Raw genomic sequence first — 13,385 nt, 5'->3', positions numbered from 1 at the left:
GTTCAAGAAGCATTTGGACAATGCTCTCACGCATCTTTTTGTGTGGTCCCGTGTGGAGCCAGGAGCTGGACTTGACGATCCTTATTGGTTCCTTCTAGCTCAGTATATTCTATGATTCTAGGAATAAATTAGCTGTCTGGGTGAGATAAATCAGCTTCACTTCGCATGAAAATAAAATAAGCATTCAGCTTTGAAAATCTGGAGTACATACTTGATTCTTCACTTCTTTTCTCTGTGTGGCTTCAAAACACTATTTTGGGGTGTCAGTCTGGGAATTATGTCTATGTCTAGACATAGTTTTTTATTATTCCAAATTGCAACATGCTTAGAAACAATATTTTCAGTTAAGATAATTCTGAAAACCTGTTTTTTGAAATAAAATATCCTCAAAAGACATTTCTCCATTCTCTGTTGTTTTTCTTTAGCCCATATGCTCAAACTGAAATAATCTCAATAAATAAATTGGCAAACTGCTGCAGTTCAGTTTAATATTGCCAGTTATTGTCTGTTTGCATCCTTCTTACATAGTTTTTAATTAAAAAAACATGCATATAAGGAAGTAAAAGAGAGAAATGCTTGCCTGAACATTTTGAAATGGGTTCTTGTTACCATAGGATTCACTGTAGTACGTGAAATCGTCTATGCTAAGCTGAAAAACAAAGAGAGCAGATTGGTGAGAAGGAGCCATATTATCTCATTCACATACAGACTTACGCTTGGCAATGCTAAAGGAAAAGGAATTACTGTTACATACCCTCTCTTGAAGGAACAAAACAAGGTTGCTGGGATTTGGAGTAAGAACCGGTTGCAGAAGTACAGCCAGCTCCTGTGCTGAGACAATGTGTCCTTCATGCAAAGCAGGGTCTGGATTCCACTGGGATCTGTGAAGAAAATAATGTTTTAAACATTAAATTTGCTGCCAGTGATGACACAGCTTCTTTCTTCAAATGTACAGAACTAGTTCATGATATCATCACCTTTGGATTAAGACCAGGTTTACAGTTCAGTTTACTTTTACTCCACTCAAGAGGAAAAGAACTTGTCCATTTACAACCCTATCCTGTTAACTGGATTACAGTGGGAATAAAATTTGTCCAGACGAGATACAGTTATTCTCTACAATTACTAACTTTCCTTGTTTGCATACAACATCACGCCTACATCTTCCAAAAAGTTAGCTATCAAATAGAATGAAGAATATGTTGAAACCCTCAAGGGAATGGTCCCAAGGGGTGTCCCAACTCCCAGTATTATTTCCAGTGCCATCAGTCACCTTGACGGCTAGAGAGCAACAGAAGTCAGGCCAGACCAGAAGTTATCACAAAATAACATTTTTTTCGAAAACTTCCTGTTAAGTTAATGATTATCATTCAAAATATGCCTCTCTCCTAAGGCTTTCATGGTGAAACAACCATCCCTTCATAGAATCATAGAATCACCGAGGTCGGAAAAGACCCACAGAATCATCCAGTCCAACCATTTACCCATCACCAATGGTTCTCACTAAACCATGTCCCTCAACACAACATCCAAAGGTTCCTTGAACACCTCCAAGGTTGGTGACTCCACCACCTCCCTGGGCAGCCCATTCCAGTGCCTGACCACCCTTTCAGAGAAGTAGTTATTTCCTAACGTCCAGCTGCCTCTGGGCTGCCTCTGAATCCAGAAGGAGCTGGATTCAGAGGCAGCCCAGAATAAAACACCCTCCCAGAAGCAGGGGCTCTTGTGAACAGAATGGCAAATGATACTGAGAAAAGCTTACAACTCTTTTGCTAACCCGTCTTTAGGAGGACTGGACAGAGAAATAACCCAGCCACTTAGTTTTATTACAAAAAAAAGCCAAAACAAAAAAACCAACCACAGTTATGGGCCGAACTGGAGCTGGCGATATTCTTTCAGTACCTGACTGGGATATCAGCAGAATGCAATCTGGGTGTACAGGGATAAAATTTAATATGAAAAATTTTGTCCTGAGTGACTTGACCAAGGCAGTATTGTTGTGCTGCAGAAAACTCAGACTGAGAAGCTTTAGCTCCCCTCTTCCGCAAGCACACTTCATTTGCTAAGGCCTGAAAATCGGGTACTTTGGTCCCTCTGAATGGAGCTATTTGCAAAGAACAGAATACAGCATCAGCTATTACAACGGTCACAACTTAGTGAATTTGACATGCTGATGGTATTTTCTAACCCAAAAGCAACTCAGAAATGACCTTTTCCGTTAATTTATGAATGAAAACAATCTTTGTTTCCATCACGTCTTCTGCTTTCATCCTGAGATGGAGGCAGAGTAGGGGCAATGGACATAGAGGGGCGTTCTGTGTCATTTCTCAGGGAAAACCCATATCGTATTTCAAGGCTTGCAGATAATTCTAACGAAGACTGCAGAGAGGGAATCAAAAGGCTCCAACTGTACCCACAGCACAGATAAAAAAGATGTAATTGTACAGCAGTAGATACCTAACTCCCTTCAGGTTTGGGAAAGTACTAGAGCCCACGCTATTTCTGGTGGACTTTTCCAAGACAAGGTGCTGTAGATGTTCAAACTGCATTCTAGAATGCCTCCTGCCTGACCGTTCTTCAGCTTTAGATGTAAACCTTGCCACGCAGGAAGGAAATTTCTTCTTATTCAACAGAAATTATGATTCAATGTTTTCTTAGTTTTCCTCAGCTCCTTCATTTCTATGTTCATTTGTGCTTGGCAATCCACATTAATTTGTATTTCTGAAGACCATGAGCTTAGAAATTGCAATAATCACATGTTAACTTTTCAAGAAAGCTGACTCCAGGATGTCAGAGATTTAAATACAAACTTTAAGAATAAAGTATGTGAAGAAAAAAGAAAAACTCTTGAAGGTCCTGAATTCAGTAACTGAGTGATGTTTTAGAGTGACATTAAGGAGTGCGTGGCCACACCAAAATACTACTAATACTGAAGGAAAAGAAGATAGATTCAATTGGGAAAGGTTAAAGAACTGTTTGTATGAAGGGAAATTATAGTGAATATCTTGTTATATTTATTTTTGCAAATCAGATAACTGATAACATCTTTTACATGTCTAGCATTAGAAAAACTTGAAGATTTTGAGAACCTTCTGGATTTGCAATTAAGTAAAAAAAGTAACAAAGAGAACATGAAACAAAACCAAATCATTTGCAGCAGCACAATGGCAAAGGCTTCTGTCTTAAAACCCTCTGAAATTTAATGATCCTGTTTTAAAACATTCTTTGCTTCTAAGGCTTCCTTGGTCCTTGGAGCAGCCTTGCTAGCTATCTAACCTGGAAAAACACCTTTTGTGAAACCTTCTAGCTTTCAGACATCAACTTTAATAGCTCCAGAGGCAACATTAGAAAAATAAATCTCCATCAGCTGGCTAATAATTCTACAATACAGTGTTTGCCTAATCCTCCTATTTCCTGTATCATACACATATTTTGTTTCCCTTCACTAGCCTGCCAGGTGCTGCACAGTGTGCCTAACCTAATGAGCCCGTACCGTGGTGCAACAGAACTCTCACCACAGGTCAGATGGGAAATGTCAGATGTGTTTTGCTGGCTGTTTACCGATAAGTGCAGAATGAAATGGAGATATGTGCCCATGTGGTGGATACGCTGAGGGTGTGCATTACTGCCTGCAATGAACCCAACTATTCCTTTGAACTCTTCACCTCCAGCAGCGTCCAAGTGAGGGACGGCAGAGGATGAGGTAGGCAGTAGGCCAGCACACGTATCGATTGCTGCTATTTATTGATGGCTCACACAAAATGTGACGCCCAGAGCAGCACAGCCGTCTGCAGGCCCTGCAGGCCCTGCCTCCTGCAGCACAGCCGTGTCTCAGCCATGGGCACCTCTGCTAATGCTCATGCTCTCCTTGGGCTAGAAATGCAGAAGCTCAACGCTCAGCTGCACTCTGTAGCCAGGCAAGGTAGTGAAGAAAGGAGGTAGCTACGCTTGGGAGTTTTTTGCTTCCTTCTTGCTCTTAACTGCCTGGGTGGACAAGAAGTCTAAGCACAGAGACTACTACAACGCTGGGGTACGTTTTCTGATCTGTCTTCCTCCTAGGCAGAAGGGGGAGCAAAGATTTCAAGAATTCTTCTATCTGGACCTTCGAGAGGACAGATGGTAAACAAGCAGGGCTTCCTCGCTCAGGCCTGTTGTCACCAGCACGGACTTACTCTGCAGCTGCATTCTGAACTCCCGCCTACAAGTTATTTCTGTCCGCTGTCTCTTGTAGTCACTATAACCACATTAGATTATCACGTAAGAAATAACGTTTTCCCCTGCACAGCAGAAGTCAGTAAGCTTATTAATAAAAGTCTGGAAATGATCTTCTACACAAAAAGCTCACATCACCATTCCTAGCAGCACCAGTACAATGACAACTGGAGACTACGGGACCAAAAAATGCAAAGGGCTCCTCAAGCAAACACATAGGCTCAGAGCATCAGCACAGAATTCCAGAGAACTTACAGCTAAAACAATTTTCTGTTTTCACCACCTCCTTTCTAAGCTACACCTCCTCCCAGCAAGATTTTTCAGTAAATTCCTTGCAGCTTTAGGAAACGTGGCATATGTCCCATTTGGCACTAACACTTTCTCAAAATCACTTGTAATCTGGATTTACCAGAAAGAGACTCACAGCGTAGCATAAATGAAGGTAGTAATAAATTCTCAGGGACTACAAGCAAAAAACAGTCTAAAAAGAGACACATGAAGGGCAATCACAGAAGCTACTTTTTAATGAGTTTATTTCCTCAGGCTCTGTCTAATCTGTGGAGAGAAAGAAATTCTTTTGAATGTTGTTTCAAAACGGCTAAATCGTGTTTCCGTTCTGAATCACATGTGAGAGGAACCTCCCCCCATCCCTCCTGCTCTGGGAAGCAGCAACATCAACGGCTTCAGCTTGAAGTCTGATTTAAGATAACGCTAATTTTCCCAGGGCAAAGTTATGTTGGAAAATGCCCGCTGATAATTTGGTATCCCTTTGTGAAAAGCAGGGCACTGTGACCGACTGTCTTATTCCCTTCATCTTTCTGAGCCAACGGGGGAAGATTGCTGTTTGGTACAAAAAAAATAATAAACCTCTGCATCTGTTATCTAATATTAACCTTGAATAGCATGATCACAGTACAATAACACACGAGAGATTTTAAAAGTCACATTCTAATGCAGCTCTTCAGAGATACCACTTTACAAACACTGCATTATCCCTCAAGGATTCAGCATGGTATCCTGACAGTTAACCTAAGAGACGGTGATGGAACAGATGGGTGCATTTCAACTCCTGTCTGGCAGTGAATGAAACTGAAGTTTTAAATTGGAGGGATTTTTTCATAAAGTGAATAGAAATCCACTGATAATTACTGTACTTCTTCAGTCACCCCTCCTGAAACTCTCAACAGCAGCTCCTGCATTGCAGAGGGCTGTAGAATACCTACTGAAAACCTCACATCGCCACAAAGTACCACGATGCAAACAAAAGTTCCTGTTGCTGTTTCTTTATTTTATAAACTAACATAAATCTCCTTTCCTGTAGCTTCAGAGGATTTCACAAGAACGATTTTTTCCCTCACAAAAACTTCCCCTTTCAAAAACACAAAGGTCATGGGAGGAAGAACGCTTCTATTCTTCTATTGATGGAAACACAAAACTGGTTTAAACAGTCCACCATCCTGATTTGCTTGCTCTATATTGGTATAGACCTGAGCAATCCGCAGTAGAGCAAGTTGCTAATTGCATCTTGGTGGCAAGTTTGTTGCATGACCTCTCTGGAACACTGCTTATATTGACAACATGGGTATTATTTATATAAACTAGGCTAAAGGCAGTGCTGGTCTTTTCTCAGACTCTCAAGATCACTTTTATCCTAAGAACAACTCTCTCCAATACTTACTTTGTTTTTAAATACAGAGGTAGCTTGCATTACTGAGTTATATCAAGGTGAACAGATGAAGTATTTTGAATACAAAAGACCTTAATGTTGAAATATCTACTTCTTTTGGGGGTGTGGGCTATGGAATGGGTCAGTTACCTAACCAAACCCATTGAAATGGTAACTTTTTCAGGTTCTTGTGTGCTGTGGCTGCCTGGGGCCAGAGGAACACTCTGGAAACTTTTAAAGAGATGGGCAGACATATATCAAAGTTGGTACGCGTTACCGTTGCGAAAAGAATACAACGCCCAGGATACATATGAAAGAAACCCAACAAGCACCTCCTACCAATATTTATCAGTGTCTCTCAGCATGAAGAAATGAGTACCATGCTTGTCTGTATGGCACTATACATGGAAAAGAATTCCCCGAAGAACTTGAACAGCATAACTGCCAATGGTCATAAGATTTCTCCATCTCCTTTTGCTGTCTTAAAACTACTGCATTAAGAACCAAAAAACAACAGCAGCAACAAAACCACAGAAACACACAAGGACTTAGCTCTGAGGCCTTAATTTCAGTAATCTTGCCCAAAGTTATGAGACGTGCGCTGAGATAAATGACAGCAGCATTCATCCCGCCAGCCTGGTGTCACTTCGATAGATCACTGTGCTTATACACTTCATCAGCTCACAGCCTCCTGAAGGGCAGCGAGTGCGGCCCGATCAGCCGAAAGGGCGCTATCAGCAATAAACCATTGATGGATTCCCTTCTTGCTTTACAGAGGGGTAAATCCGAAGTGTACATAGGGTTGAACCCCTGGCTGGAGTGTGCCAAATGACTGTGCGTATTAGAGAAATGAGTAAGAACCCAGCTGTGAGAAGGCCAGCTGCAGAACCGGGTACAACAGACGTTGTGCAGAGGGCAGGAGCTCTCCACTGGAGGGTTTGCAAATGAGAAGAACGCCCAGTTATTCCTAACAAGTGAAACTACGCACAGAGAAGTACTTCCTATTAAAATAAGGAACTGCATTTAAAATTAAAAATAAAAAAATAAAGAAAGAGAAAGAAGAAGAAAGAAGGAAAGAAGGAGAACAACGCTGAAGAGAACCAGGGCGGAGGAGCCGGAGGAGTGAGCCCGGCCCGCAGCTCCTGGCCAGCTCCTCCACGAGGCCGCCCCACGGTACGCCTTTAAGCCAGCAGAGCTGCAGCAGCGCGCTCGGGGCTGCCTTGGGGTGAATAAAGCCCAGCCACTACAGATCTGAGTAATATGGGTCCTACCGCCCGGATCAGAACACCAACACCACAAATAAAAACGGGCGAACTATCCCGTTAGGTAGCGTGCCCGGAGGCAAATTGATTCCTCGGGTCAGTTCGCTGCCAGCGGTTCTCTCCCACAGGCGGTCACGCAGAAACACTTCCCCCACGGCCTCAGCACGCAGAGCGGCAGGCTCCCTCCGCTCGCTCTCCTACCTGCCCGTGGACCACAGCAGCGCGGGGACGTGCTCCGCGGGCAGGCCGGGCAGCAGCAGCGCGCCCAGCAGCAGCAGCAGCGCGGCGGGCCCGAGCCCAGCCATGCTGCCGCGCCCGGCGGAACTGGCCGGCCCGGGGGAGGCAGGGCGCGCGGCGGCACCGGCACGCACCACTTCCTGCTCGGAGGCGGCTCGGGGCCGCCCGTCACGCGGCGGGCGTCTGCTGCGCGCGGGCTGCCCCGGCGCGAGGGTGTCGCGGCTGTGGTGGGCCGCGCTGTGCGCGCTGGGCCCTCTCGTGCTCTGACACCCCACGGCTTCACGGCAGACTCGTGAAGTCCAAATCCCCGTCGCCTTGTCTTCTAACTCCTTGATAACAGCTCTGCTCAACTTCACAGTGGAGTTTGTAGAAAAGTTTTCTGTGCTGCAGCGAATGTATTCGGCAGCACTTCTCCCCCTGCTGTATGTTACGGTGTCCCTCAGCTCCTTCGCATGTGCTGAGAGCTGGTGTCACACATTCGGGTGTTGACAGGTTTGAAATCTGCAGCAGATCTCTCTGCTGCGGTTCCAGCAAAGGAAGAGAGAGTGAGAAAACTGAATCATAAGAATGGTTTGGGTTGGAAATGGCCTTTAAGATCACCTGGTTCCAACCCCCTGCTATAGGCAGGGACACCTCCCTCTAGACCAGGTTTCTCTGAGCCCCATCCAGCCTGGCCTTGAATGCTTCCAGGGAGGGGGCATCCACGGCTTCACCGGGCAACCTGTTCCAGTGTCTCACCACTCTCACAGTAAAGAATTTCTTCCTAATATCTAGTCTAAATCTACCCTCTTCCAGTTTAAAACCATTTCCCCTCACGCTGTCACTACATGCCCTTACAAAAAGTCCCTCCCCAGCTTTCTTGTAGGCCCCCTTCAGGTACTGGAAGGCTGCTATAAGGTCTGCTTGGAGCCTTCTCTTCCCCACACTAAAGAGCCCCAGCTCTCTCAGCCTGTTCCTGTAATGGAGGCGCTGCAGCCCTTGGAACTCTTGAGTGTATCCACTTAAAACATGGGACTGTTCAGCTACCTTCTGCATGGAGTGATACTGTCCCAAAAATACCAAATTTCAAAAGTCAGGAGCAAATTATGCTCACTGCAGAACTTGGCTTGGCTATTTCACAAGTTTCATGCGTGAAGAAAATTGTCCTAGAGGTACTTTTGCTGCTGGGAACTGGGTCCCTCTGCAGCCCTCCTTCATCCCTGTCGGTGCTGAGCTGTCTCTGCCATCACCTGACAGCGTGAGGCAGCAGGAGTCATGCAGCACATGGTGAGCACGTGGGTGCCTCATCCCAACCACAGCAAAACTGTAAGGATGTTACACAAAAGGAACGGTTAGCTGTGCTAAAACAAGTTAGAACAGGGGAGAAATAAGGAAGCACAATGAAAATTGTAAGGGAGGATGTAAACACCAGCTGAAGACATGCAGTTCTGAATCAGAGCACACATAGCTTGACTCATCAAGTCCATTTGCCTTAATTCACAGTGTATTATTCCAGCACTGTTGTCTAATATGAGACAATTTGTTCAATTTAAATCTCAAATCAGATTTCAGTTACAAAAATAATATTAATGAGGAAAGTAATGAAGCCGATCTTCTCTACGTACCTTATCATAACACCAAAGTTAACCCTTTTATTGCACTTTCCCCTCCTCAGAGATATTTTGTAACTCGTTCATCTCCCTTTTCACTGCGTGTCTGAGGGAGCATACACGTAAGGACAATCAGATTACAGAGGATAGATGTAGAATTGGAGCGCCCTCGAGAGAATTTAGTATAGATTGGATTCATTCAGTCAACATAAGCAAAATTCTTTGTATTTGTAGAGGTGGTTGACTTATCCATGGTCTCTTTCAGAATATGAGATACCTGCTTTCTCACGTAACTGTCCAGAACAGCACTGACAAGTTCTGCATGCACCTCCTGCCCACAAAGTCATGAGCTGTAACTCTTCCTGTCCGCTTCTTCCCTTTAATCTTCATATCAAAATCAAGATGAATTGAGCGTCAGCATTGTATAAACCAAGAGTGCACAATGTGGTTGCCTACAGAGTACTAAAGGAGTCACAGAATCTTTCTATTCTGCAGAGCAAACTAGATCTGTACAAGTCTAGAGAAATAGCATAGTACTGCTCCTACCCTTGTTTTCATCCCACTAATCCATGCCTTCTGAGGTTGACTCCATTCATTCTGCAGCTCTCACAGTGCAGCGATCCATGTTTTGTGAAGCAGAGAAGTAAAGCAGCCTATTTCACTACTTTTCAAACAGCCAATGAAAAGTAGGCTCTGGTGGCTCTCCTCCATTCCTGATACAGTTGATAAACATGACCAACGCTGCCGGGACCTTCATATCTGAATAAGACTTTAACAGTCTGACCTGAATGTATGGAATTCAAGGCTAACAAATACACAGACAGATAATGTATTATATCCTGACAGGAACCTTACCATGGGAGCAAATGATTCATTAGTATTTGAAGATTCCATACTTTTTTTTTTTTTTTAAATGCAACTGCTGCATTTTCACAGGGCTGAAAAAGTACAGAATGACAGAATATCCTGAGTTGGAAGGGACCCACAAGGATCACTGAGTCCAACCACTGCCTCCACACAGCACTTGCACCATTTCAAAACTCCACTGTTGGCATATGAAACTTATTTTGCAAGTCCACACTCAAATGCCGACAGCATGAACAAAGAGCCCAAGTCAAGAGATTCCTGGCTTCTTGTTCCTGAAATGGTTGAGGTAAAGTAGACTGATGGAGACCAAAGAGAAGCTGATAAAACGGAGAGAATGGTAAAATAAAGGCATAGCGTCTTTGTTTTTTGGCTGATAACATCTTAAGAATTGATCATCCCTTGGTTTGAGTAGCATCTTTCAGAGGGGATTTGCACACTCTACCCAGATCCCACACAAGTGAAATGAAGCACAGCTGGTGGATATACTCTCCATATTCTGACTTACAGAAACAATCTTAATTTTTTTTTTGAAACAAAAACAGATTGTTTTCTCTAAGATTACCACATCACTTATGATCAAACTTCCAACTGAAAACAAACTGAATTTTCCTTTTTAATAACTCTCCGCAAACCACAGTCTGGGAATGACTGAAGTGAAGAAAGTTCTAAAAAAAGGAACAAGAAGAACCCATTGACTTGGATCTTCATCTGCCTCCCCCAGAAAATTTGGCTCTTGAATACTTCTGCATATATTTGCTCCTTTTTTTTTTTTTCTTCACTTCTAAAAATAAAAATTTCTTACCAAATGATAAAAAAAGAAATTTAGCTACTGCAAAGAGAGATTTTTCAAAAGATTCCTTTCTCTGAATTAATTGAGAAGTTCTTTTATCCGTGAGCAGGAACCTAAGTACAGTATATAGACTGATATCTTTCAGTATACACAAAAGCGCACTCGATTTACTCATGCATATTCTATACACGTTTCTCCTTGAAAGCCCACAGGTGTTCTTGACTTCAGGTTTAAAACTGCTTGAACATGAAGATGTTTTTTTTAATCTAGCACAAATCCAAAATCTTGAAACACAAAATGCTGTGAAATCACTATAAAACTGCAATAAAGAAAAAAATAATTCCATCACTATGTATCTCAATTGAAATAATTTTATTAAAAAAAGCTGTAATATTGACATACCTTGTGTTTGTCTTCTACTCATACCCATTCTTCTGAATTTATGCATGCTTTCTTTTACAACTGTATTCATATCAGATATCCCACATATTTCTCATCCTGTCAGAGCTGAAACAGGGAACTCAAAAATAACGCGAAGAAATGGGAAGAACAGAATGAATTATCATAGAATCATAGAATGGCCTGGGTTGAAAAGGACCACAGTGATCATCAAGTTTCAACCCCCCTGCTATGTGCAGGGTCGCCAACCACCAGACCAGGCTGCCCAGAGCCACATCCAGCCTTGAATGCCTCCAGGGATGGGGCATCCACAACCTCCTTGGGCAACCTGTTCCAGTGCGTCACCACCCTCTGTGAAAAACTTCCACCTAATATCTAACCTAAACCTCCCCTGTCTCAGTTTAAAACCATTCCCCCTTGTCCTATCACTATCCACCCTCGTAAACAGTCGTTCCCCTCTTGCTTATACTCTCCTTTCCAGTACTGGAAGGCCGCAATGAGGTCTCCCTGGAGCCTTCTCTTCTCCAAGCTAAATAAGCCAAGTTCCCTCAACCTTTCTTCACAGGAGAGGTGCTCCAGCCCTCTGATCATCTTAGTGGCCCTCCTCTGGACCCCTTTCAAGAGTTCCTGAAAGCTTTTCTGTAGAAAAAAACCTAATTCTCTCAACTTCATAATTCAACATTCCTGATGTAAGAACTGCTGAATATAAAGTGTGAATGCCAGATCTCTGTGGGATGACGGTGAAGTTAGGACTGTAAATCATACTAAAAGGGATCACTCTTGTAACAAGGACAATTTACAGTGCAAGGTAAGCTAAAAGATAAGCTACAAAGCAGTGATAAAAATAAATGCCAGTCATTTTATATACTAATGATTCTGCAGCCATAGGTTTGGGAGCTAACACGGTATATATATATGTTATATATATATATATATATATATATATGTTACCATTATAAAATACATTTTCAGTAAGAAATAATATTATATGCCAAATATTGGCTAGCAGTTGCTTTACTGCCCTCACATATTTTGTCTATAATACCGTTTTATCAGTGTATTATAATGTGATTGTAAACAAGAAGGGAATTAATGCTTTTTTAATTGGGAATTGGGAGATCTTTTGGGGTCAAGGAGGTGGAAAGAGTGATTACTTTGAGTTCCTCTTCCTTTGGGAAAGAAATAGGGAAATTTACATCATGGAAAAGGCATGGAAAAGTTTCCTCTTGGGAGTGGGTAGGAAAAATGCCTGTTCTTTGCCAAAGTAACATATTATCCACTTCTGCATGTGGGAGGAAGGCTGGAACTTCTTCTTCTGGAAATGGTTCTGGTAGGTAGTGAGAAGGCAAATTTTCCTTCTTTCTTGAAAAGTCCTGCTCACAACAGAGTCCTGCAAAGTAAACTTCAGGTGTTAACTGTCCAGGTCTCTCTGCTAGCTCAGAATGAGAAATGCCAACCATATGGGCCAAACCCCTTTCCTTTTAGTATCTATGGGTGGAAAAGACCTGAGGCAAAGCCAGTATTTCTCACAAGCATTTCTGAAGTCCTCGTGGACTCAACCTTTAAGGTAGAATTTAAGATAGTTTCATAAGCCACATCCCCAAAGTGAAAGGAGGTCAGAATTTCATATTAGTCTGTTATCTTTGAAGAGGCACTGATGTTTTACAATAATTTCTTCTCATTATCCAGGAAAAATCTAGGCTCCAAAGCAGGGGCTATTACACAAATAGATTCCAAAATCATCTTTTGTGTAACTCTGAAATTCAAGAAATGATGATCAGCTGTGCTTTTAAAGTATTTACTCAGTTCCAATAGAAACTGGCAGATCTGACCCTTTATCTGAACAGTTTTCTTCTCCTGATGAAATGCAATGACAATTGAAGGTAAATGAGCCTCGGCAGATTTCCCAGAAAATGCCTCCTAGAAATAGAATGTCTCTGATCTGACTCTGATCACCTGAGTTGGAATCTTCAGTCTTTTCCACTGTCTGATGCAGAGAACTTATATCCTTCCTACCTGTCCAGCACCTTTTGTAATCTATATGAACAAGTGAACCAACACAGTAACTATTATAGAAAAGTTTCAAATTAATGCCTTTTCAAAGCATAATACAATTACAAATGCTATGGACAAGTAATGCTAAAAATCTTTTTTAAAAAATTCAGTAACAATATAAAAGCCACATGTAAGATGACGAAAGTAGCAGTCAAAGAAGACTATAAGGGTTATTCCAGAAGTAATGCCTCCTATTTTATTATGTTGGCCAACAACATCAGAGGCAGATGGTGGTGGTAAGGCAGTAGATGGAGCCTTCCCACCAATATGCTGTTACATACAACAGATGGCAGCAGAGGAGCAGTCTG

The 13,385-nt window shown here is 42.5% G+C and overlaps 1 protein-coding gene across 2 annotated transcripts in view; it reads right to left on the bottom strand.

The window, feature by feature from the left end:
• ATP6AP1 (ATPase H+ transporting accessory protein 1) overlaps nt 1-7,475 on the bottom strand; it is a 53,788-nt gene extending 46,313 nt beyond the window's left edge. The window contains exons 1-3 of one of the 2 annotated variants that reach the window (NM_001252611.2): nt 7,342-7,475; nt 755-881; nt 581-649 (exon numbers count right to left, since the gene is read on the bottom strand). In NM_001252611.2, the coding sequence (NP_001239540.2) occupies nt 581-649; nt 755-881; nt 7,342-7,445 (300 nt within the window). In that variant the 5' untranslated portion in view covers nt 7,446-7,475. The remainder of the gene's footprint in view (nt 1-580; nt 650-754; nt 882-7,341) is intronic. The other variant, XM_040701279.2, reaches the window with a different exon arrangement.
• Nucleotides 7,476-13,385: the final 5,910 nt, after the last annotated feature.

This window comes from Gallus gallus, chromosome 1 (genome assembly GCF_016699485.2).
Source record: "Gallus gallus isolate bGalGal1 chromosome 1, bGalGal1.mat.broiler.GRCg7b, whole genome shotgun sequence".
Classification (NCBI taxonomy): Eukaryota; Metazoa; Chordata; class Aves; order Galliformes; family Phasianidae; genus Gallus; species Gallus gallus.
This window is presented reverse-complemented; position numbering and strand designations above follow the sequence as displayed.